The sequence below is a fragment of the Bubalus kerabau genome, chromosome 5 (assembly GCF_029407905.1).
Source record: "Bubalus kerabau isolate K-KA32 ecotype Philippines breed swamp buffalo chromosome 5, PCC_UOA_SB_1v2, whole genome shotgun sequence".
NCBI classification, from domain to species: Eukaryota; Metazoa; Chordata; class Mammalia; order Artiodactyla; family Bovidae; genus Bubalus; species Bubalus kerabau.
The window spans coordinates 125475804-125499227 of NC_073628.1; the positions used below are offsets into that span (position 1 = coordinate 125475804).

General features: G+C 37.6%; 1 protein-coding gene across 4 annotated transcripts in view; it reads right to left on the reverse strand.

Annotated features, from left to right (window-relative positions):
- Positions 1 to 23424, reverse strand: part of RPS6KC1 (ribosomal protein S6 kinase C1) — a 226095-nt gene that overhangs the window by 111298 nt on the left and 91373 nt on the right. For all 4 annotated transcript variants that reach the window (XM_055582993.1, XM_055582991.1, XM_055582990.1 and 1 more), the window contains exon 6: positions 17488 to 17850. In XM_055582993.1, the coding sequence (XP_055438968.1) occupies positions 17488 to 17779 (292 nt within the window). In that variant the 5' untranslated portion in view covers positions 17780 to 17850. The remainder of the gene's footprint in view (positions 1 to 17487; positions 17851 to 23424) is intronic.

Sequence of the window (23424 nt, forward strand, 5' to 3'; positions counted from 1 at the left end):
TTTAACACGTAGCTACTCCTACCCGTCCCTAGCCAAATGCTGATAAGGGATGTGGGGATCAACAGTCTTCCTGATGCTGGAGGGGGCTAGTCTGACATCTACTGGAAAAAGCTCCAGGCTATTAAAATCAACAGCAAACAGTGACAAAAGGCAAGACAAAAATTTAACAGAGAAATCTGAGAAACTAGGTAAGTCATAGTGTGCTCTGATAAGCTCCCACATATTCACAGGGATCTTCAAAGTTATACACATTCACAGAAGAGATCGCAGAGGGTCACAACCACCCACTCACTCTTGGTGAACAGGAGACCCTGCAAAAACAGAAAGCAAAACCAGGGAAGACTTATAAACCACCTGAATTTTTAAAACCCCAGCCCACACACAGTCTCAGCAAATGGCAGAAGCCTCACTAACTGAGGCAGTTTAAGCATCATCTCTACATCATCACTGACTGACCACAAACAACCCTAAGTAAATGGAAGGGAGGAGGCAGAATCTTAAGAGTCGCTCTGTTATCTAAAATGTCAACTTTTCAACAAAAAAATACAAGACACGCAAAGAAACAAGAAAGGTATGGCCCATAATCAGAATAGAAGCAGTCAGTAAAAACTCTCTCTGAAGGGCATGCGTGCATGCTAAATCACTTCAGTCGTGTGTGACTCCTTGTGACTGCAGCCCACCAGGCTCCCCTGGTCATGCTATTCTCCAGGCAAGAACACTGGAGTTGCCACGCCCTTCTCCGGGGGATCTTCCCGACCCAGGGATCGAACCAACGTCTCTTATGTCTAACCTGCACTGGCAGGCGGATTCTTTACCGCTAGCGCCACTTGGGAAACCCATCTCTGAAGGGACTCGTATCTAAGAAGATCAACAAATATCATGGATACAACAAATACCAACAAGGATAAACTTAAGGGTCTCACACCCAAATACATAATAGCCAAACTGTCAAAAGCCAAAACAGAAAATCTTAAAAGTAGCAAAAGATAAACATTACTTATCACATACTAGGGGATCTCAACAAAATTTAACAACTGACTTATTATCAGAAAAATGAAAACCAAAAGGCAGTGACACAGCATATTCAACATGCTGCAAAAGGGCATAAAAACCTGTCACACAAGAATCCAATATCTAGGGAAACCATCTTTCAACAATAAAGACAAAATAGAGACCTCCCTGGTGGTCCAGTGGTTGGGAGTCCACCTTCCAGGGTGGGACACGTGCGTTCAATCCCTGGGCAGGGAACTAGGATCCCATGTGCCATGGGGCAACTGAGCCCACACGCTGCAACTAGAGAACCCACACACCGCAGCTAGAGAAGCCTGCACACCCCAACTACTGAATCCAAGTGCTCTGGAGCCCTGCGCCCGGCAGGAGGCCCCCATCCTGCAATGAGAAAACCCGCTACAGGCCACAACTGGACAAACTCTGTGTGCCGTGAGGCCCAGCGCAGCCAAAACCAAAAAATAAAAAAAGACAAAATAAACATTCCTACAGAAACACTGAGAGGATTTGTTGCTAATAGACTTGCCTTGGGAAAAATTTTTAAAAGATAGCTTAAGTATATTTCTTCTCGTTTCTTCTCCAAAGTGGTTTCAAAGACAAGCAAATTTAATCAATAATTGTAAAACTGTACTGTAGGGCTTATATAAAGACAATACATATGAAAATACTAGCAAAAGGAAGGGAAGGAAGCTCTACTGAAGCAAAGTTTCTCTGTATCATTAGAATTAAGGTAGTTTTCTCCAATGGCACCCCACTCCAGTACTCTTGCCTGGAAAATCCCATGGACGGAGGAGCCTGGAGGGCTGCAGTCCATGGGGTCGCTAGGAGTCGGACACGACTGAGCAACTTCACTTTCACTTTTCACTTTCATGCACTGGAGAAGGAAATGGCAACCCATTCCAGTGTTCTTGCCTGGAGAATCCCAGGGACAGGGGAGCCTGGTGGGCTGCTGTTTCTGGGGTCGCACAGAGTCAGACACGACTGAAGCAACTTAGCAGCAGCAGCAGCAGAAATGTTTTAAGTTAAAAGGCTTATTACTTTAATCTTCAGAAAAACCATTATGGGGGGAGGAAGGAGAGGGTGGGATGTATGGAGAGAGTAACGTGGAAACTTCCATTACCATATGTAAAATATATAGCCAACAGGAATTTGCTGTGGGACTCAGGGAACTCAACAAGGGCTGTGCAACAACCTAGAGGGGTAGGATGGGGAGGGAGATGGGAGGGAGGGTCAAGAATGAGGGGACATATGTATAGATTCATGTTGATGTTTGGCAGAAACCAACAAAATTCTGTAAAGCAATTATCCTTCAATTAAATAATTTTTTTAAAAAACCTATTATGGAAAATCAGTCAGATCAAAGTCAAAATGATATAGTCTAGGGGAAAAAAAAAGATAATAAAGATAGCCTAGAAATATATCTAGTCACAGAGGAGGCAGTAAAAACAGAAAGAAATGAGACATATAGAAAACAAATAGACAGCAGACATAAATCCGATATTATTAAATACATTAAATGAATATGGATTAAACATGCCAGTCAAAAAGTAGAGATTATAAGACCAATTTTTTTTAAAAAATCTAACTACAGTACATCTACAGGAGAAACATTTTTATTCAGACAAATATAGGTTGAAAGAAAAAGAATGGAAAAATGTATCATACAAAAAGTAATCATAAGAGAGGTAGATAACTATACTAACATCTATTGAAATAGATTCCAAGAAAAAAAAATTTACTAGAGACAAAAATAGACAATGTTAAAGTTAATTAATCTAGGTTTATTCATGATAGCTATTTTATACCAAGATTTTACTTTAATCATGAACTTTTCACCCACAGTCAATAAAAGCAGGTATGCTTTCATTAATCAGAGAACAACTTAATGACACCTCATATAGTTCAAAAATCAATTTAATTATAAGTTCCTATGACTAGTCCACAATGACTGATTATCAAAAATTACAGAGACTACTAAAATGTGGGAAATGTCCTACAAACATAAATATGATAGCCATGTTATAGAAAGTGTCATGAAACCTTCAAATAACATAATGTATCAAGCATCCTCATTTCAAGTCCCTGTGTTAAAATGATTAAATAGTATGACCTGGCCATAAAGAAAGTCTCAACAATTTTCAAAAAGTTAAAATCATTCAGACAACGTCCCCTGGACACCATGGAATTAAGCTAGAAATCAGAAGCAAAAAGATAATCAGAAAAAAATCTCAACTGCTAGGATATTAAATAGTACACTTGATCTTCCCAACCCAGAGACTGAACCCAGGTCTCCTGCACTACAGGCAGATTCTTTACCATCTGAGCCACCAGGGAAGCCCTAGAAATATATTATTTAGAAGTAATTCACAAGTGCAGGAGGTAGACTAATGGACTCCTAAGATGTCTGTGCCCTAACAAAGAAACCTGTGAATATACTACTTTACTTGGCTAAACAACTTTACAAAATGTGATTAAGGTTACAAATTTTGAGACTGGGCAATTTTCCTGGATTATCAAGGTGGGCCCAACCAAATCACCTGGGTTCTTAAAGTCAGGTAACATTTCCTTGCTAAGAATCAGAGTGAGATATAACTATGGGAAAATGACCAGGCAGATACAAAATTGCTGGCTTTCCAGGTAGAAGACATGCAGGTGGCCTCTAGAAGCTGGAAAAGGCAAGGAAACACTAGAGTCTCTGGAAGGGAATACAGTCCTGCCCAAACTTTGATTTCAGCCTGTAAGATTCATGGCAGATTTCTAACCTACAGAACCATAAAATAATAAATTTGTGTTGTAAATCTGTAGTAATTCTATATAACAGAATCTAACTCTCTTTCTTGACAAAACTAGAAACAAATGGGAACTTCTTCAACATTACAAACGGCACCTATGAAAAACCAATAACTAACATCATAGTCAACAGTTAATGACAAAGCTCTCCCCCTGTGGTCTGGGACAGGACAAGGATGCCTCCTCCCCAGTGCTACTGAACACTACACTAGAAGTTCCAGCCCGAGCATCAGATAAGAAACAAAAGGCGACCAAACTGCAAAAGAATACGTAAAACTACATCTATTCACGGATAAAATAACCCTATATACAGAAATCCCAAGGAATTTACCAACACCTACCTAGAGCTAACAGGTGAATTCAGCAAGTTGTCAGATACAAGATAGACACACAAAATCAGTTGTGTTTTAACACACTAGAAATCAACAATCTGCCAAGAAAATTAATGAAACAATTACATTTATGATAGCATTGAAAAATATAAATATCTAGGAACCTATTTAACCAAAGAGGCAAAAGATTCATATGCTGAAAATCACAAAATATTGCTGAAAGAAAGAAGATCTAAATAAATAAGACATCTATGTTCACAGACTGAAAGACTTAATATTGTTAAGAGGGCAATATTGCCCAAATTTATTTAGATTTAATTCAATGCCCAGTAAAACTTCAATAGCTTTTTTTTGGCGGAAATAGAAAACATGATTTCTAAAATAACAAAAACTTTGAAAATAAAATATGTCAATTATACCTCAGTTTTTTAAGGTGATTTTCAAATTCATATAGTTATAAGGAGACCCCACAGTAGAAACAACATTGACAAAGGGAAAAATTCTCAAAGAAGATCATAAATCAAAAAAGCTAGGAGCCAATGTATTAGATGGCTAGACAATCACGCCACTACTGCTGATAAAAATAAAAGTTTGGGGATTTCTTTGGTGGTCCAATGGCTAAGAATCCACCTTACAATGCAGGGGACGCAGGTTCAATCCCTGGTCAAGGACCTAACGTTCCCACATGCTGCAGAGAACTAAACCTGCATGCCACAGCTACTGAAGCCCCCCTCATCCTGGAACCTGCGCACTGCAACTAAAGAAGGTGTGAACCACAAGGAAAATATCTGCATGCCTCAACTAAGACTTGATGAAGCCAAATAAATAAATAAATATTTTTCTTAAAATACAGGTTTTTGTCTTGTTAGCCTTATAAATATGCTTTGTACTGAACTGGGCAACCCCTTAGAGAAAAAGTGGGCTGAATAATATTTTCCTAAGATCATCAGAGTTAACGCCGTAAACAGCCAAACAAAGTTTAAAGCTACATATTTTCACTTCTGGAATTCAGCAATAAAAAATCTTGTGACTTGCTTCTCTTCATCAAACATAGACTTACTACTACCTTTCTCATATATCCATCCATTCTAAAGCAAACAAAGTTATCCTTTGAGCTTCCTCATATTTGAGTAACTCATTCAAAGGAATAAGTCTATGGTCAAAACTGTTTTATAAAGCATGTGAAATATATATCATTATGACTGCATAGAGACTAGCCACATCCCTGGTGGCTGAGAGGTTAAAGCTTCTGCCTGCAATGTGGGAGACCTGGGTTCGATCCCTGGGTCGGGAAGATCCCCTGGAGAAGGAAATGGCAACCCACTCCAGTATTCTTGCCTGGAGAATCCCAAGGATGGAGGAGTTTGGTGGGCTACAGTCCACGGGGTCACAAAGAGTCGGATACGACTGAGTGACTTCACTTTCACACATGTCCTAGAACCAACCCTGTAATTCTGAGCTAGTCCAAGTGATTGAAAGGAAACCTAGACATATATGTAGATTGATGATTTCTCCAGAAATTCTATTCCTCACTGCAGGAAGGGGAAGAAAAACAATCAAGAGCCAGTAAGAGACCCAGAATGATGTAGTACCTCTACACTAGTTCGGCTTTTGAAATATATCTGGACATCCCTGAGAGCCTAGCACACATAAACCCAGGGGATGGGTAAACCATGAAAAATGGTTTGGTACCGCTTATTATACCATTTACCAGGAGGAAAACTGCAGAAGACTGTTTGCATCTTTCAACTGAGTAACAGCATCACAAGTAGTATCATATGTTAAAAATATCAGTAAGTTTGGCCAAAATAAAAAACACCAACAACATCAAGAAACTCTCTTCATCAGTTCATTCACTCAGTCATGTCCGACTCTTTGCCACCCCATGGACTACAGCACACCAGGCCTCCCTGACCATTACCAACTCCCAGAGTTTACTCAAACTCATGTCCATTGAGTCAGTGATGCCATCCAACCATCTCATCCTCTGCTGTCCCCTTCTCCTCCTGCCTTCAATCTTTCCCAGCATCAGGGCCTTTTCAAATGAGTCAGTTCTTTTCAAATAAGGTGGCCAAAGTATTGGAGTTTCCACTTCAGCATCAGTCCTTCCAATGAATATTCAGGACTGATTTCCTTTAGGATGGACTGGTTGGATCTCCTTGCAGTCCAAGGGACTCTCAAGAGTCTTCTCCAAAACCACAGTTCAAAAGCATCAATTTTTTGGCACTCTGCAATGTGGGAGACTATAGTCCCTAACCCTAACTCTCACATCCATACATGACCACTGGAAAAACCATAGCTTTGCCTAGAGGGACCTTTGTTGGCAAAGTAATGTCTCTGCTTTTTAATATGCTGTCATAACTTTTCTTCCAAGGACTCTTTTCATAGTGATATTCATAATGCATGCAGGAGACTTAAAAAGAAACAGAAAAGAGAGGGGAGAGAAGAAGAGAGGAAAAGAAAGGAAAAAAAGGAATGGGGAGAAAGTAGAGGAGGTCTCATTTTGAAAGGCCATCATTCAATTTTATATTTTTATAAGAAACCACTATATAGTCACTATCACAATACCTGGTACATACAAGAAGTAAAAGCTTGTTGAACGGTCAACTGAATGAATAGATGGCTGAATGAGGAAAGAAATAAATGGGTAGAATGAAAAAGAAAAAATACTTGAAGTTTTAAAATATTTGATTGTGAAGAAGATATATGTCTCCATTTTAAAAAGTTAATCTAATAGAGATATGTGTGAGAAGTAGCATGGCAGAGTGGAAAGAAGGCAAGATTTGAACTCAAAAGGACCTAGATTTAAATCCTGGATGAAACTTTTACTGGTCTTTGCTGCTAATATTTTATATAAGCCTTAGTTTTGACTGGTTCAGGAGTGAGAAATGAGTACAACAGGGCTGTATATTGTCACCCTGTTTCTTTAACTTATACGCAGAGCACATCATGCAAAATGCTAGCTGGATGAGTTACAAGCTGGAATCAAGACTGCCAGGAGCAACATCAACAACCTCAGATATGCAGATGATACCATTCTAATGGCTGAAAGAGAAGAGGAACTAAAGAGGCTCTTGATGCGGGTGAAGGAGGAGAGTGAAAAAGCCAACTTAAAACTCAATATTGAAAAAATTAACAAGATCATGGTATCCAGTCCCATCACTTCACAGCAAATAGAAGGGGAAAAGGTGGAAGCAGGAACAGAATTCCACCTGGGCTCTAAAATCACTGTAGATGGTGACTGCGGCCATGAAGGTAGAAGATGACTGCTTCTTGGCAGGGAAGCTATGACAAACCCAGACAGTGTGTTAAAAAGCAAAGACATCACTTTGCTGATAAAGGTCTGTATAGTCAAAGCTATGGCTTTCCCAGTAGTCATGTATGGATGTGAGAGCTCGACAGTAAAGAAGGCAGAGTGCCGAACAATTGATGCTTTCAAACCACGGTGCTAGAGAAGACTCTTGAGAGTCCATTGGAAACCAGAGAAATCAAACCAGTCAATCTTGAAGGAAACCAACCCAGAATACTTTTCGGAAGGACTGATGCTAAAGCTGAAGCTCCAATTCTTTGGCCACCCTATGCAAAAAGCTGACTCACTGGAAAAGACTCTGATGCTGGGAAAGACTGAAGGCAGAAGGAGAAGAGGGCAACAGAGGATGAGATGGTTGGATGGCATCACCGATTCAATGGACATGAAATTGGGTGAGCTCTGGGAGATGACAAGGGACAGGGAAGCCTGGCGTCCTGCAGTCCATGGGGTTATGAAGAGTCGGACACGACTTGGCGACTGAACTAGTTTTCTCCATCTGTAAAATGGGGATTCCAGTAACCACCTTACAAACACAATAAACCAGCAATGTTGGCACCTAGAACAATCTGAACAAAACCAGCTCTCAAATCAATTCTGTAATTCATAATGTAGCCCACAGATGGGTGTTACTAACAATGCTCACCATCTGGTAGCTTCCTCTTTTAAATAATTATTCTTGCTAACTAGGTGCCAAGCTTTTAGAATCATTATAGTGAATGTTTGCACCCTCTAAATTTTTGGTGTCCTTAGAAAAAGCCCAGTATGACCAGCCATAGCTCATAGTATATAGGTTTGCTAAAAATAACATTAAGAAAAACCCGCTGTACAGTGACAGACACGTAATCAATAATAAATTATTGTTATTTAAATATTTCATGAATACCTTTATACCATTCATTTGCCACTCCACATTATCTCAATTATTCCAATAAGCCCACACTAAGAATACAGATTAATCATATCAGTCACTTGCAGAAAAACATAAATAAGGCAGAAATGAAAGGTTATAGAGACAGAAATGAGAAATTCTGAAACATTCTCTTCAAAGAGTCAATTTGATTCCTTCAATCTTGACTTTTTGGATTTTCTCTCTTAAATCCAGAAAAACCTGAGGACTTAGAAGTGTAGAGGGACCCTAATTTCAAGAGCCATTTCCAGACTAAGGAAATAACTGTTGGATTCAAAAGGAGAGTTCAAAGTTACCACTCAGTGTATGCTTTTTCTTTGCTGGATAGGCAAAGAGAACTGCTGCTATTGTGTTCTGTATCTAGTCTCAGCTGTGCAAACACCAGTTAAGTAAGAAAAACATCAAGCCATCTTTATAAGATCTACAAACAACCTAGACAAATTCCTTTAGAAAGCATAGTTAGTTAAGCTGAATAGTTAGTATGCAAAATAACAAAATTTGTCAACTCATAAGAACCCCTGTATAAAGTACTCTTACTTAGCTCTGAAAGATTATTTCTCTGGATTATCAGATATCCAGAAATAGTTATTTTATTTTAAAGCATGCCAATCCAATCCAAGGTCACAGGTAACATCTCTCACAGCAAGAGTTAAACTAAAATGACTCATCGGTATAACTAGTTATAATGATGTCACAATAACAGTTTTTCTCCATGAAAATATCTCTTCTGCTCCTAAATGTTAAGTTAGTTCACAAGCGAGAGCCGCCAGTTTCCCCACAAATAAAACAACAAAGTCTTTATACTCAACTTCAATCAACAGTAATAAGTTGAAAGGTTTTCCTCTAAGATCAGGAACAAAACAAGGATGCCTACTTTTGCCACTTTATTCAACACAGTACTGGAAGTCCTAGCCAGAGTAATCAGGCAAGAAAAAAAAAGTGGGGGGTGGGGGGGAAGGACAGCATCCAAATCAAAAGGAAGAAGTAAAACTGTGTCTTTTTACAGATGATATGATGATAGATATATAAAATCCTAGATTCCCCCCAAAACTGTTAAACTAATAAATTCAGTAAAAGTGCAAGATACAAAATCAGTACACAAAAATCAGTGTGTTTCTAAACACTAGCAACAAAGTATTAGAAAGATAAATTAGGAGAGCAACCCCACTTAAAACTACATTAAAAAAAAATACCTAGGAATAAATTTAACTGGGGAGGTGAAGCATAAATATACTAAAACCGACAAATAACTGATGAAAGAAACTGAAGAGAATGATGAAAGATATTCCATGCTCATGAACTGGGAGAATTAATAATGTTAAAATGTCCATACTCCTCAAAGTGACCCATGATTTAAAGCAATCTCTATCAAAATTTCAAAAGGCAGAAAAAACAATTCTAAAATTTATACAGAACCTCAGAAGACTAAACAGGCATAGGAAAGAGGAAAAAAGCTGGAGGTTTCACATTTCTTAATTTCAAACTATATTATAAAGCTATAGTAATCAAAATAGTACGGTTTTCACATTAAAAAGACATAAACGTCAATGGAACCAAATAGATAGTCCAGAAATAAAACCATACATGCATGGTTAACTAATTTTCAACAAAGGAGCTAAGAATATTCAATAGGAAAAGAATATGCACAATAAATGGTGCTGGGAAAGCTGGGCAGTCACTTTCAACAGAGTAAAACTGGACCCCTATCTCACACCATACACAAAAATAAACGCAAAATGGATTACAAACTTGAATGTAAAACTTGAGACCATGAAATTCCTAGAAGAAAACATAGAGGGTAAGTTTCAAGACATGTGTCTTGGTAATAGTTTTTTGGACTTGAAACCAAAAGAAATGGCAACAAAACCAAAAATAAACAAGTGGGACTACCTCAAATTAAAAAGCTTCTTCTGCAGAGCAAAGGAACCCATCAACAACATCAAAAGGGAAACCAGAGGGGGAAGGACAGTTGGGTTTGGGATTGACATGTGTATACTGCTTTATTTTAAATGGATAATTAACAAGGACCTACTATGTAGCACATGGAACTCTGCTCAATGTTATTTATGTGGCAGCCTGGATGGGAGATGAGTTTGGGGGTGAATGGATACATACTCAGAATGGCTGAGTCCTTTTGCTGATCGCCTGAAACTATCATAACATTGTTAATCAGCTATACCCAATACAAAATAAAAAGTTTAAAGAATTTTAGGATCAACTGGCTTCACGAGAGAACTCTATTAAACATTTAGAGAAGAGCTAATGCCTATCCTTCTAAAACTCTTCCAAAAAATTGCAGAGAGAGGAACACTTCCAAACATTCTACAAGGTCGCCACCACCCTGATACCAAAACAGACAAAGACAACACAAAAACAGAAAACTACAGGCCAATATCACTGATGAACATAGATGCAAAAATCGTCAACAAAATTTTAGCAAACAGCATTCAGCAACACATCAAAAAGCTCATACACCATGATCAAGTTGGGTTTTTTCCAGGGATGCAAAGATTCTTCAATATACACAAATCAATCAATATGATACACCATATCAACAAATTGAAAGATAAAAACCATATGATAATCTCAATAGATGCAGAGAAAGCCTTTGACAAAATTCACACCCATTTATGATTAAAATGTTACAAAAAATGGGCACAGAGGGAACCTATCTCAACATAGTAAAGCCCATATATGACAAGCCTACAGCAAACATTATGCTCAATGGTGAAAAACTGAAAGCACTCCCCTGAAAATCAGGAACAAGACAACGGTCACCACTTTTACCACTATTATTCAACACAGTTTTGGCAGTCCTAGTTACAGCAATCAGAGAAGAAAAAGAAATAAAAGGAATACAGATCAGAAAAGAAGAAGTAAAGCTCTCCCATTTGCAGATGACATGATACTGTACATAGAAAATCCTAAAGATAATAAAAGAAAATTACTAGAGCTAATTAGTGAATATAGCAAAGTCACAGGATACAAAATCAATACACAGAAATCACTTGCATTTCTATAGACTACCAGTGAAAAATCAGAAAGAGAAATTAAGGAATCAACCATTCACCGTTGCAACAAAAAGAATAAAATATCTAGGAATAAACTTACCTAAGGAGACAAAAGAACTGTACACAAAAGACACTGATGAAAGAAATCAAAGATGGAATAAACAGATGGAGAGATATTCCATGTTCTTGGGTAGGAAGAATCAATATTGTGAAAATGACTATACTACCAAATGCAGTCTACAGATTGAACACAATCCCTATCAAATTACCAATGGCATTTTTCACAGAACTAGAACAAAAAATTTCACAACTCATATGGAAACACAAAAGACCCCAAATAGCCAAAGGAGTCTTCAGAAAGAAGAATGGAGCTGCAGGAATCAACCTTCCTGACTTCAGACTATACCACAAAGCTACAGTCATCAAGACAGTGTAGTACTGGCACATAAACAGAAATATAGACCACTGGAACAAGACAGAAAAGCCTAAAAATAAACCCATGCACCTATGGGTACCTTATTTCTGACAAAGGAGGCAAGAATATACAATGGGGCCAAGTCAGTCTCTTCAATAAATGGTGATGGGAAAACTGGACAGCTACATGTAAAAGAATGAAATTAGAACACTTCCTAACACCATACACAAAGATAAACTCAAAATGGATTAAAGACCTAAATGTAAGACCAGAAACTATAGAACTCTTAGAGGAAAACAGGCAGAACACTCCATGACATAAATCAAAGCAAGATCTTCTATTACCCACCTCCTAAAGTAAGGAAAATAAAAACAAAAGTAAACAAGTGGGACCTGATTAAACGTAAAAGCTTTTGCACAGCAAAGGAAACTATAAGTAAGGTGAAAAGACAACCCTCAGAACGGGAGAAAATAATAGCAAATGAAACAATGGACAAAGGATTAATTTCTAAAATATACAAGCAACTCATAGAACTCGATACCAGAAAATCAAACAACCCAATCCAAAAGTGGGGAAAAGACCTAAACAGACATTTTCCAAAGAAGACACAGATGGCTAACAAACACATGAAAAGATGCTCAACATCGCTCATTATTAGAGAAATGCAAATCAAAACTACAATGAGATATCACCTCACACTGGTCAGAATGGCCACCATCAAAAAGTCTACAAACAATAAATGCTGGAGAGAGTGTGGAGAAAAGGGAACGCTCTTGCAGTGTTGGTGGGAATATAAATTGATACAGCCACTATGAAAGACAGTATGGAGATTCCTTAAAAAACTAGGAATAAAACCACCATATGACCCAGCAATCCTACTCCTAGGCATCTACCCTGAGGAAACCAAAACTGAAAAAGACACATGTATCCCATTGTTCACTGCAGCACTATTTACAATAGCTGGAACATGGAAGCAATCTAGATGTCCATCAACAGATGAATGGATAAAGAAGTTGTGGCACACATACACAATGGAGTATTACTTGGCCATAAAAAATGAATGCATTTGAGTCAGTTCTAATGAGGTGGATGAACCTAGAACCTATTATACAGAGTGAAGTAAGTCAGAAAGAGAAATATCATATACTAACGCATGTACACAGAACCTAGAAAAATGGTACTGAAGAATTTATTTGCAGGCAGCAATGGAGAAACAGACATAGAGAACAGACTTATGGACATGGGGAGAGGGGAAGAGAGGGTAAGATGTATGTTGAGAGTAACATGGAAAGTTATATTACCATATGTAAAATAAATAGCCAACAGGAATTTGCTGTATGTCTCAGGAAACTCAAACAGGGGCTCTATATCAACCTAGAGAGGTGGGATGGGGAGGGAGATGGAAAGGAGGTTCACAAGGGAGGGGATATATGGATACCTATGGCTGATTCATGTTGAGGTTCGACAGAAAACAACAAAATTCTGTAAAGCAATTATCCTTCAATTAAAAATAAATTTTTTTTAAGTCAAAAGGCAATATACCAATGGGAAAAATATTTGCAAATTATATACCTGATAAGAAGATAATATCCAGGGGCTTTCCTGGTCGTCCCGTGGTTAAGAATCTGCCTGACAATGCAGGGCACACGGGTTTGACCCCTGGCCAGGAAGATCCCATACGCCACAGGTCAACAAAGCCCATGCACCTCAAGTACTGAGCCATGCTCTAGAGCCTGCGAGCTGCAACTGCTGAAGCCCATGCTCTGCCACAAAAGAAGCCTCTGCAGTGAGAAGCCCAGGCACCACAAGGAGGGAGGAGTCCCCACTCGCCACAATCACAGAAAGCCCAGGCACAGCAATGAAGCTGCAGTGTAGCTATAAAAAGTTTTTAAAGTTAATATCCAAAATACATACAGAATTGTCATAACTCAAAAGGAAAAAAATCAACCAGATTAAAAAAATGGGCAGAGGAAGTGAACAGACATTTTCCCAAAGTAGACATATAAATGCTTAAAGGTATATGAAAAGGTACTTAACATCGGTCATCATATGGGAAACCCAAATCAAAACCACAATGAGCTATCACCTCACACCTGTCAGAATGGCTATGCTATCATCAGAAAGACAATAAATAACAAATGTTGACAGGGATGTGAAAAAAAGGGAACCCTCATATACTGTTGGTAGGAATGTAAATTGGTGCAGCCCCTACAGAAACTAGTATGGAGGAAAAATTAAAAATAGAACTACCATATGATTGAGCAATTCCATTTTCAGGTATATATCCAAAAGAAACAAATCATTATCTCAAAGATATATTTACAAGTCCATGTTCACTGCAGAATTATTCACAACAGCCAAGATATGAATCAACCCAAGTGTCCATCAACAGATGAGTTGATAGTGTGGTGGAATATTATACAACCATAAAAAATATATTTTATGATAGATAGTGAATAATATACAGCGGAATATCATTCAACAATAAAAATAAATTCTTCAGGGCACTATGCTAAGTGAAATTAAGTCAGAGAAAGACAAATACCGTATGATCTCACTTATATGTGGAATCTAAACAGAACCAAATTCAAAGAAACAGAGAACAGACTGGTGGTTGCCAGAGGCAAGTGGTGAAGGTAGTCAAAAAATGCAAACTTTCACTTATAAGATTAATAAATTTGGGGGATAAAACATACAATATGGGCTTCCCAGGTGGGTCACTGGTTAAAAAAAATAACCCACCTGCCAATGTCAGAGACTCCAGTTCAATCCCTGGGTCAAGAAGATTCCCTGGAGAAGGGAATGGCAACCCACTCCAGTATTCTTGCCTAGGAAGTCCCATGGACAGAGGAGCCTGGAGGGCTACAGTCCATGGGGTCACAAAAAGTCAGACACGACTTAGCGACTGAACAATGACAACATACAATATGGTGACTTCAGTTAATGTTACTATATTGTATATTTGAAAGCTGCTAAGAGAATAACTTTAAAGTTCTTATTACTAGAAAAAAATATATAACTATGTGAAGTGATGTATGTTAACTTACTGCAGTAATCATTTCACAATATACACATATATCAAATCATTATGATGTCATATGTCAATTATACCTCCGTAAAACTGGGGAAAACATTTTTCAAAAATAATGTCCATGTGTGGTGACTGGTATATTTCTAAACAGAATCCACAGACTAGAAACACTGCCCTAATGTTACATTTAAACATGTATAACATTTAAACATATAACATGTTAAATGTATAACCATGTGCCTGAAACAGACATTATTATACATTTTGGTTAAAAGTTAGAATTGTGACTATGGTCACCACGGTTTATATGAATTAAATTGATCACATTATGGATAAATAATAGAAGGCTAAAAAAATTAGTTGACTATAACTTTTTAGACTTGATGGCATATTAACCACAAAAACTAATTCAGGCAGAAATAGAGACTGCGGTTTCAGAAATGTGTTAAGCTAAATAGAAAAAGTATGTTTAAATTGTAACATTCCTTAAGACAGAGGTCTAGTAGGTTTACAACTAGCCAATCTGATCACATGGACCACAGCCTTGTCTAACTCAATGAAACTAAGCCATGCCCTGTGGGGCCACCCAAGACGGACGGGTCATGATGGAGAGGTCTGACAGAATGTGGTCCACTGGAGAAGGGAACGGCAAACCACTTCAGTATTCTTGCCTTGAGAACCCCATGAACAGTATGAAAAGGCAAAAAGATAGGACACTGAAAGAGGAACTCCCCAGGTTGGTAGGTGCCCAATATGCTACTGGAGATCAGTTGACGACAGAGGATGAGATGGTTGGATGGAATCACCGACTCGATGGACATGGGTTTGAGTGGACTCCGGGAGTTGGCGATGGACAGGGAGGCCTGGTGTGCTGCGGTTCATGGGGTCTCAAGAGTCAGACACGACTGAGCAACTGAACTGAACTGAACTAGTAGGTTTGGTATCAAGTTGCAGTGGAGAAATAACTCACCACCATAATCACAAATAACAACATTATTATTATGAAATAAGGAAACAAATGAAACAATATTATTTTTTGGTATTTGCTGATATGTATCCACAATTCTTATTTTGAAGAAAAGATTTTTATTTTTCTGGTGCCATCAAGTGGTAACATTATGAAGTGTTCTAAGGTTTAAATACTAATAACTTTAAAACAGGAAAGTAACACACTGATATGTTTTATATATGTCAATTTTGTGTTTTAGCACAAAATTACATAGAGAAAAAAGGGGGTAACATTAAATCTAACTCTTTGCAACTCATCCCCATTTTGAAACTCCAAATGAGAATTAAGACAAAGAAGAAAAATGAGTAAGTCATTAAGATTGGAATGTTCCACTAGCAGACAAAAAACCCAAAAGACAATGAAACTACCTGAAAAACAAAATTTATATCAAAATGATATATCAATCAAATCATGAGATGCTCCCTCCTGAAGTTCCATTAATGTGGCAGTGAAAGAAATTATTTTTAAGGCAAAACCCTTCAAGAACAAAAAGAAAGAAAACAGCAGCAACAAAATTTTAGAAGCTAAAAAGTAGATGAATGAGTGGTTACTGTTTGATCAACTCAAGGAAGCTGCCTTACTAACAGAGCAATGTAAATCTCTCCAAAATTTCAGGGACTGGTGGTTTTAGATGGCTGTGGAAGTGAGTGTGAAAGCTGAAAACTAAGAAAATTCACCAAAATCCTAGTTAAGAAGTTGTTAGGATGCCACTACACACACTCCTTCTTCCACTCCTTATGGCCATGTATCCATTTTTACATTACTCATACTAGAAGAAGGAAAGTTTATACTCGAGGAAGAGTAAAGAGAAGCTTCTGACCACAACAGTACACCAAGCATAGTGAGGGCGGAAGTACTGCAGTTAAAAAACAAAAACTGTTAGTAATCCAGGAGACTGTGATAATCTAAACAGTACTGACAAGTCAAAGACCACAGAACAACAACAACAACGATGATTTTCCTGAAAGAAAACCACTGGAAGAAGGTCCTATTAACCTTTGACCATTGTGTCCGGGACGTCAGACTATGAATCGCAGTATGCTTCAATCTGCTTCCCTAAGAGAAAGGCAAATGATGAAAAACTGATGCTTAAAAATAAATAACAGGCTAAATTCTACTTACAGAGATTTAGTAGCATTCAGCTCTCCATGTCCGGTATCACCCCCATTAATTGGCTGAGAATTTATCACAACTAACAAAAACAGAATAGTAAGCAAATCCAAGAACCCTTTACGTTCTCAGTTTAAAAGCCCATTTCATCTTGCCTCTTCAGGCCATCAAGAGTGAATTTACTAAAGACTCTCTGGGAATACTCCTGACAGAATCAGGTGAACATGGCAGGAAAAAAAAAAAAAAAAAAAATATATATATATATATATATACATATTATTCAAACAAGAGACTTAGAAGCTTGATTTTTTTAAAATTCTGCTTGTGTTGATTAATTGATCAAAGCAGAGACTTAAGTATATTGTCTTCCACCACGTAATTAAAAGTTAAATTACCATATTTAGGTAATTTAATCTCCAGTAATTTTTTTCAGTCTTGTTTTTACACAAGATTATACATAAGAAATTGCTATATATGTAAGTATGTGTGTGTGTGTGTATGTATTTCCCCCCAAATAGCAACAAAAGAACATGCCACAATATAATAATACAGATAAAATTGTACCTTGAACACCTTCCAGAAGCAAATCAACTCCCTTCCTATAAAAATCAGAGGCAGCTTCATAGTCATCTTCTTCTTCCTTTTTTAAAGCCAGCTTTATTAATTCTCCTGCTTTCTCCAAATAATCTCTCTTGCCAAGCTTGGATTTTAAACTGCCAGGAAAAAGGCTACGACTTTCCCGTTCTTCTTCTGTTTTGTTCTGTTCACTGTCAGAAAAAACAGCCCCTAGTGCTGAAGAATCCGAAGAAAGATTGGGACCAAAAGTCCTGATGGGAGAATTCTGATTGGAAGCCATTCCATCATCCAACTCAGGAAGAGAATCCACATCAACAGTAAGAGATACCAGATCACTGTCACTGGAGAAACCTAGAAATATGATCACAATAGTGAACAGATATTAAAAATTGAGAATCAGCCAAAAGAATACAAATCATACTGACTAAACATTTTTTCATACTACCCATGTCAATCAGGAAGATTGCAATTTACTGATGGAAGTCAGTGTCTAGCAATTTGTTTCAGCTTAGTTCATTCATTTTTGTACTATCTCCCCACAGTTCTGGAAGACAATCTCCTGCCTTAACCATCAAACTAAAACTGAAGACAAGTCTTTATCTAGCCCTGCTGTTACAAGCCTTTACCACAGGATCTTGTATTTACAGAAGGTGGATGCTTATATACACAGCTTCTGTGAACAACAGAATTATGATAAAAGGAAAAGAATAAGCGCTTTAGAATAGAAAAGAGAAGTGCTTGAATCCCAGCTCTTAAAACTTACTGTGTGACCAACCACAAGTTACTTAATAATAAAACTTATTATGCAGGGCTTTAAATGAGAAAAAGAGCTAATGCATATAATAGGCTAAGATTAAATTATAACTTTTATAGCAATTACACAATAATAATTTTACTATACATAATATAATGTATCCTCAGAGATGTGCTTTTAAGCAACCATCCATATTTGGAAAATGTATGCCATGCAGCACTTTTTTAACTGAATTTTTTGAAATTCATGTTTCAGCCTCTTCCACAAGCTTTTGGCAAAAGCTTTGGTCAGTATTTGCATCTTAGTTTTCTGACGGATAATGAATAGAGAATGCTACTGAACATTTACTCAATGAAAATCACTTCTTCCATTTCATATAACTGACTTCATGATACATGAGCTTGAACTACAATAACCGTTACTAAACCTGCTCTACTTGTACATTCTTAAAAATGATTAAGGACCTCAAAGAGCTTTTGTTTATATGGATTACATCTGTAAATATTTACTGATCTTGGTATTTTAAAAATAGACTGAATTTTTAAACACCTAAAGTCCATTATATGTTAACATAATTTTTATAAAAATAATTAACAAGTACCATTGTTTTACATATTCGCAAATCTTCTTAACAGAAGATGGCCATATTCTCATGTCTAATTCTGCACTCAATCTGTTAGATGTCGTTCTGGTTAAAAGAGTTGAAGAAAATGTCACATTGGTAAGTAACTGAAAATGGGGTGAGTATTTTAACAGCCTTTTCAAATAACTATAGCTATCATTTTTTTGATACTACAACAAAACTTAACAAGTAGTAGTTTCTTAAAGGTTAGTTTACATGTGGAATATAAATTTCTATCAGTGTAATTTCTGTTTCTGTTACATTCAAATCCATGGGTCTGTCTCACACACTGAATGGATCTTTTATCATGTATGAGTCTATAACATCACACTCTGGTCATTTTGAAAATATTAGTTTCCTGAGTTACATGGAGCCTCCAAATGGTGATAAATTTCATCATTACAATATCTCCAAGAAAATCATATTTGCTACTTATCACCACCGACCTCGTCAGAAAATTGTTTATGTATTGTGAAACTGTTAGGCTCAAAGTGGCTGATACAGGTTCTCCAAAATTCTGTTTTGGTGTTGAGAACTAGAATATCATCACTATTTGGCAACACATACTGTTAACTGTTTTCCTTGAAGTACACGCTTCCTTTTTTCATTTAAAATGAACAGTGACTTGTCTGTCAATCATTCTTTCAAGCAAAAATGGGGTCCCAGGAAAATAGTGGTAGTTTACGGTTCAATTAACTGCAAAGGCACTTTTTTCCAAGACAACCAGGGCAGTTCAGTATGTAATGTGTTTTTCATTTTCATTTCATCCCACATAATAGCATATAAAAGACATATATCCAAGGGTTCAGATTCAGTAAAATTAACTGTTTTTACTGCTTTATCAAGGACCTCCCAGGTGAAGTAAGCATTGGTATTATTACTGTAAGGATGTGCAACAAATCCTGTCACAGTCTCATATCACTGTCTTCATTCATGCTCAAGCACAGCAGTTTTACCCACCACTGCTTTTGGATCATCAGTACAAACGTCAGCAGAGTAGAAACAGAAAACAACTTCCTAGATTATTATAAAAAATAGTTTCTGCCTTGGAGAGTCCCTGAAAAGATCTCAGCAATGAATACCCAGAGATCTGAAAACTACTTTAAATGCCACTGACTTGTATCATTAAATAAGATTCACAACAGGGTTAGGCAAAACTTAGGTTCTGGAACAACTATGTGATCTGCATCATCACTGAATACATACTGACTGCCACATTTCTCAGGAAGGAAAATATTGGGTTGGCCAAAAAGTTCATTCAGGTTTTTCCATAACTCGAACAAACTTTTTGGCCAACGTAATACATAAAGAAGAAAATGATCTCCCCAGTATCATACACTAAGTCAAAATCAAAGGTGGATCTGAGTGTACAGTTCCAGATCAGGGGTCAGCAAACTGTTTTTCTGAGGGCCACAGGGTAAATATTTTAGGCTTTCTCAGCCATACAGTCTCAGTCACAACTAGTCAACACCGCTGCTGTAGCAGGAAAGCAGCCACGGACAACACCCACACGTCCAAGCATGCCTGTGTCCCACAAAGCTGCTTCTATGGAGGCTGAGCTCTGAATGCCGAACAATGTTCACATGCCACACAATAATATTCTTTGGAATTCTGTCAACCATTTAAAAATGTAAAAACCATTCTTAGCTTATAGGGCGGGTCATATAAAAACAGGTGGAAGGACAGACTTGGCCCATGGGCCACAGTCTGTCAACCCCTATTACAGACTCAAATTGCTTCAGTTCAGTTCAGTCGCTCAGTCGTGTCTGACTTCGCAACCCCATGGACTACAGCACGCCAGGCCTCCCTGTCCATCACCAACTCCCGGAGTTTACTCAAACTCATGTCCATTGAGTCGGTGATGCCATCCAACCATCTCATCAAATTGCTTACTTCATACCGAATACAGTAAGTTGGGATAAAAACATTTACTGGCAGCTAAGCTCTAATTTCAAATCAACTTTAGACACTATTTTGGCACTCTGTCAATATATCCCGTTTTCAGGCTTTGGCACTTTTTTTCCCCACAAATCCTTGGAATGCCCATGAAATACTAATTTTGTTCCCTGAAAGCAAGAGACTTCATTAAAGCCACAATATCAGATGAAATTCACTGGATCTAGTGGAAATCTCTTCAATTCACCACATTTCAACTGCACAGACAGCACTTAAAATCAAAATCTCTTTATAGCCATTTACAAATTTATGCACTGCTCTGAGAAATATATAAACTTTTCAAGATTAAATATTTTCTATATTCAATACAAATTTACTTCCTTAAATGGTTATCATTGTATAACCTGGTCATCCGAAAATAATAAACAAAGAAAAAAATGCTGTGGTTTATACAGCTAATCACAAATGAAAGGAAATGTTGTTACAGATCTTTTGTCTGCTCTCTGATGTCTTGTCACTATAACCTCTACATCATCTATCACCATCATACTGCTTCATGCTTTGCTTGATTTTCCTTTCTAACAAGAACAATAATACCAAAGGGCAAGAGGGTACCGTTATGTGTACTCAGTTTCTTGGCTTTTGACCATAAAAATCTAGTCACATAGTCATATTTCCTCTCACTCTTCCAACCTTATTTTATTAGCAAAGAATCATGATTACATGAAACTAGATCAGAAAAGTAAGATCATAAAAACACCTAGGGAAAAGTCAGAGAGTAAAATAAAGTAATAAATAAAAGCTCTATACAAATTGTTCCCTCTTCAAATCCTACCTAATTCTAAATGAGAAATGTTTCAAAATAAGCAAACAAATAAGAACTAGCCGGTTAGGAAGAGAAACTTTTTAGCCTAAGCAAGAGAAGCAAAGGAAACAACGCTACTTCTTCTGGTGTATGGAGGGCAATTTTAAAATATACGTCAGATGCAAAAATGCTTATATTTTTAATCCAGAAATTTAGCAATATATACCAGAAACAATCAGAAATGTAGGGGAAAAAGGACCGACACGTAAGAATATTCATCACAAAAACTAGTGCAATTGAAGTAACAAATTCCTAACAATTGGAGAATATGGTATATCCTATGAGGAGGCCTTACAAATAGCTGTGAAAAGAAGAGAAGCAAAAAGCAAAGGACAAAAGGAAAGATACAAGCATCTGAATGCAGAGTTCCAAGAATAGCAAGAGATAAGAAAGCCTTCCTCAGGTATCAATGCAAAAATATCGAAGAAAACAACAGAATGGGAAAGACTAGAGATCTCCTCAAGAAAATTAGAGATACCAAGGGAGCATTTCATGCAAAGATGGGCTTGAAAAAGGACAGAAATGGCATGGACCTAATAGAAGCAGAAGATATTAAGAAGAGGTGGCAAGAATACACAGAAGAACTGTACAAAAAAGAGCTTCACGACCCAGATAATCAGGATGGTGTGATCACTCACCTAGAGCCAGACATCCTGGAATGTGAAGTCAAGTGGGCCTTAGAAAGCATCACTACGAACAAAGCTAGTGGAGGTGATGGAATTCCAGCTGAGCTACTTCAAATCCTGAAAGATGATGCTGTGAAAGGGCTACACTCAATCTGCCAGCAAATTTGGAAAACTCAGCAGTGGCCACAGGACTGGAAAAGGTCAGTTTTCATTCCAATCCCAAAGAAAGGCAATTCCAAAAATGCTCAAACTACCGCACAATTGCACTCATCTCACACGCTAGTAAAGTAATGCTCAAAATTCTCTAAGCCAGGCTTCAGCAATACGTGAACCGTGAACTTCCAGATGTTCAAGCTGGTTTTAGAAAACACAGAGGAACAAGAGATCAAATTGCTAACATCCACTGGATCATGGAAAAAGCAAGAGAGTTCCAGAAAAGTATCTACTTCTGCTTTACTGACTATGCCAAAGCCTTTGACTGTGTGGATCACAAGAAACTGTGGAAAATTCTTCAAGAGATGGGAATACCAGACCACCTGACCTGCCTCTTGAGAAATCTGTATGCAGGTCAGGAAGCAACAGTTAGAACTGGACATGGAACAACAGACTGGTTCCAAACAGGAAAAGGAGTACGTCAAGGCTGTATATTGTCACCCTGCTTATTTAACTTATATGCAGAGTACCTCATGAGAAACACTGGGCTGGAAGAAGCACAAGCTAGAATCAAGATTCTGGGAGAAATATCAATAACCTCAGATATGCAGATGACACCACCCTTATGGCAGAATGTGAAGGGGAACTAAAAACCCTCTTGATGAAAGAAAAAGAGGAGAGTGAAAAAGTTGGCTTAAAGCTCAACATTCAGAAAACAAAGATCATGGCATCCGGTCTCATCACTTCATGGGAAATAGATGGGGAAACAGTGGAAACAGTGTCAGACTTTATTTTTCTGGGCTCCAAAATCACTGCAGATGGTGACTGCAGTCATGAAATTAAAAGACGCTTACTCCTTGGAAGGAAGGTTATGACCAACCTAGATAGCATATTAAAAAGCAGAGACATTACTTTGCCAACAAAGGGTCGTCTAGTCAAGGCTATGGTTTTTCCTGTGGTCATGTATGGATGTGAGAGTTGGACTGTGAAGAAGGCTGAGCACCGAAGA